This window comes from Heterocephalus glaber, unplaced genomic scaffold (genome assembly GCF_053883595.1).
Source record: "Heterocephalus glaber isolate CG9 unplaced genomic scaffold, H.glaber_assembly_v1.0 deba00001497, whole genome shotgun sequence".
NCBI classification, from domain to species: Eukaryota; Metazoa; Chordata; class Mammalia; order Rodentia; family Bathyergidae; genus Heterocephalus; species Heterocephalus glaber.
The window spans coordinates 39266814-39270594 of record NW_028258320.1 but is presented as its reverse complement, the minus strand read 5'-3'; the positions used below and the strand labels follow the sequence as shown (position 1 = coordinate 39270594).

The window sequence follows — 3781 nt, the reverse complement described above, 5'->3', positions numbered from 1 at the left end:
GCCACAATGACCAGATGTGAGATGTTCTGGGCTTATGTCCCTGACCCTCCGCTTCTCCATCCTGTTACCTGGGAAGACCCACCAATTTCTGTGTATGTAAATAATACTCGTATTACAGGACCACCCGCAAATGATCACATAAAGGAAGATAAAAAATTTAATTATACATTTGCAGGGAAAGGTAGAGGAGTTCCTATATGTTTTTCTTTAAATGGAACTGTCTCTGGATGTTTAAATGTCACTTGGGACTCATGGACTCAAGGTTCCTTATATGGTAATAATGGACATAATATTCGTCTGTCCTGGCCTTCTTGTGGTGGTCCCTTGGTCCCAATTGACATGCTGCCCCAAGGATATCCGCCCTGTATGAATAAGACTGAAATAAGTAATAGAATAATACCTTGGCACCAGCGTGTGGTACAGCGGCCTGAGATCTACAACTTTACTAACAGACCTGAAGTCCTACAAGATTGGAGTGCTCAACTGGATAATTGTCAGGGAGGCACTGCTACAGAACAACAGTTAACTGTGGAACTCTGGTGATCGCCTCCTGGTCCTTTCCAACCAATGTTGTGGAAGTTGATGGTTGCCATGGGTGGAATAAAAAGAATAGGTGTTGGGGTCAACCAAAAAGGGGATACATTGGAAGGAAATATTACAGCTTGTGTGGCCCCACCATATTTGCTCTTATTAGGAAACTTTAAGATTGAGTATAAAAATGAAACTCATCAATTTGATGTAGTATGTGATAATTGTATATTGTCAAATTGTGTGAAATTTGGATATGAAAATGTTTTAATAATTCATCAGCCCTCTTTTGTAATGTTGCCAGTTAACCTTTCAGAACCATGGTATGCAGAAAAAGGACTTCAAATATTGGAAAGTCTAAATGGTCTGTTAAAAAGAGAAAAAAGGGTGGCCGGCATGATTGTAGCCGGAATTGTCACTTTTATAGCATTTCTGACTAGCTTATCTACCGCCGCGGTTGCTTTATCTCAGTCTGTACAAACCATAACTTTTGTAGATAATCTTTTAATGAATGTGTCTCAAGTCTTAGAGTTACAGGAAGACATTGATGTAAAAATGGAAGAGAAGTTAAATGCTCTTTTTGACACGGTAATATATTTGGGACGCTCCCTTGAAGCTCTCAAACATAGAAACCGTTTACAGTGCCATGCAGAATATCATTGGATTTGTGTCACTTCACTAGCTTATAATGTGACAGATTATAATTGGCAAATGATCCAGGACCATCTGAAAGGGGCATGGTCGCATGGCAATGAAACCTCCGACCTAGTAAAGCTCCATCAGCAAATATTGAGTATTCAACAAACAAGAAAAACAAGTCTGTCACCTGCACAGATGGCACAGTCCCTTTATGACTACTTGAAAACCTTGGTGCCTTCCTCACTTTTTGCTAAACAAATAGTGATGGGCCTTGGGCTGTTGGCAGGTGGATTGTTACTTATGTTTCTTCTTTTCATTATATTTGGCCAGTGTGTTCGATCCATGTTCTCAATGATGGCTGTCCAATTGCATTATCAGAAATTGATCACCCCTAAGTAAGAGGCCAGTTAGTCGATGACGGGTTTGAGACCAGGAGAATCTCCTACCAACCTAAGACAGGGAAGTTTCTCTTCCCAATGACGGGTAAGGTAGGATTCTGTCCTAGGATCTCACCTAAGACAGGCACGGTCATCTAATAAATAAAAAAGGGGTAGTTGTGGAGAGCGAAAGGTTGAAATAACCTTGAGAGACCTCTGAGTCTCTTGAGAACATAATGAATCCTGGACATGCAGCTGGCACAAAAACAAGGATGGTTACTTGTAACAAGAGTGGTTAAATAGAAAGAGTTTGAATGTCTGCAGTGCAAGGGAACGTTATTCCCGGAGTTGTAAACATACATTTGACCTTTTCCCTGGAAAATAATTAGTCACCGAATTATGTGCAGAGGAGGGGTTGGAGGTTGTGGAAAAGGTATATAAAGGGCAATAAAGTGGGAAGAGGGGTCTCCCCTCCACCTCTCTCTCCTTTTTTCTTTTCCTCAGAGGTTGTGTTTTTCTTTCATCCTCTCCCCTCCTCTCAGGTACTGTTCGACTAGTGACGGCTGGCACTGTCACACCTTGCCCTGTCTGACTGCCTACAATATTTCTTTCTAACTTAGCTGTCTATAACAAATTGAAAATACATTCTTTGTAAGAACATATAAGTTAAAAAATTCAAAATGATCACTGGATTGTTGAATGTCAGTCAGCAGGATAGATAGGTGACTGGTTTCTCAGAGTAAATTTGTCCATTAATTTTTACCAGAAAACTACACAAGCATTTTGTCAGGAATGTTAATTTCTTCCCAGAATGAGGCTACAAATTACATCATGTAAAAAAAATTTCCTCCTACAACAGGTTTGGGGTGACATCTCTTTTATAGTAGTCAATTTAAAGGTAATGGGCACAGTATTCACATGGTAACATGAAGAATTGAAAACAGTATAGCAGAGTGGTCTTGAGTGAGGGTTTTGCAGCCAAATAGGCCTGGGTGTCTAACCTTAAGCCTTACTTTATTCTTGTGTGATAATAACTATCTTTTGGGGAACAGATATCAATAATTATTTCATTTTTTTCATTTTCTCTGAATTTTTACCATTGATAATTTTTACACTAATGACATTATCATAAAATAAAAAGATGAATTATTTTAATTTTTATTATTTAAATACATTTATTATTTTAAAACTTTTATAGAAACCAGAACCTATGGCTCATTTCAATGTCCTGAGGTAACTTTAGAAAACATTTGAACAGCAGAATCATAGGCAATGTTATCAAATCACTGACTTTCCCGACTTTACAAGATTCTGGAAAATTTCTAAATCAAATTCAGTCCTGAATGGTTTTCAAACACAAAAATTTGGAAGACCTGACCATCTTTTCCTAACACAATGATATTGTAATCCACTAAATAAAATAGGATCAGAGGAAGAAGTTTAATGTTCCAATGTTCCAAGTCCTTGGGTCATCTTTTTGTCTTCTAAATGGACTATTAGCTAGATCCTGATACCCTTTGTCAACCATCAAAAACCAGATTAATGCAGATTTATCTTCCATGAAAGGACACCTTCCTCTGTTCTATATTTAGTCTTATGTCTGACAACCACAGCCAACTAAGACTTGGTAGCTGACCTGTTCAATAGTAGAGTCCTCTCTAGCATGAAGGAACAAAGGGGATCATTTTGGCCACTGTCCAGCCATTTTGGAGGTGATCTGAGCAGAAGCATTGCTAGATCTCACTACATTTCTATCAGGCATCTGTATAAGTAGTCATATTGCTTATCCTCAACAAAAGCACTTTCTATAAGTGAGTTGTAAGTTAAAGCATTTAATGAGAATACAATCATTGTCTTTTCAGTACTGGGTTAAATACTTCTCTGCTTTACAATCAATGGTTCACCTATCTCAACACTCAATCCACTTTATTGTAATTCCTTGTTTAACCATCTGATGTTCCTGCTGGACTTTGATCTGGGGTTTCAGGAAAACACTATATCTGCCTTGTTTAGTATGTACATCTGGAGCCCAGCACAGAGTCTAATGAGCAAAAGCACAGTGCATATGTGATCAAATAATATTTTATTATAATTGATTCATTGAAATTATAAAAGACAAAATGTACCAAATAATTAAGGAGTTGATTTTTTATTAGTACATGTTTGTGAAACATAATGATTGCATTAATTGTGGGTGATTGGTACATATACATGACACATCTTAATTCTTTTTAGAT

The 3781-nt window shown here is 37.7% G+C and overlaps 1 protein-coding gene across 1 annotated transcript; it reads left to right on the top strand.

The window, feature by feature from the left end:
* Nucleotides 1-591: 591 nt before the first annotated feature.
* LOC147825650 (endogenous retrovirus group K member 7 Env polyprotein-like) lies at nucleotides 592-1566 on the top strand. Its single transcript, XM_087185346.1, has one exon. It carries the CDS (start codon nucleotides 592-594, stop codon nucleotides 1564-1566), a length of 975 nt encoding a protein of 324 aa, XP_087041472.1.
* Nucleotides 1567-3781: the final 2215 nt, after the last annotated feature.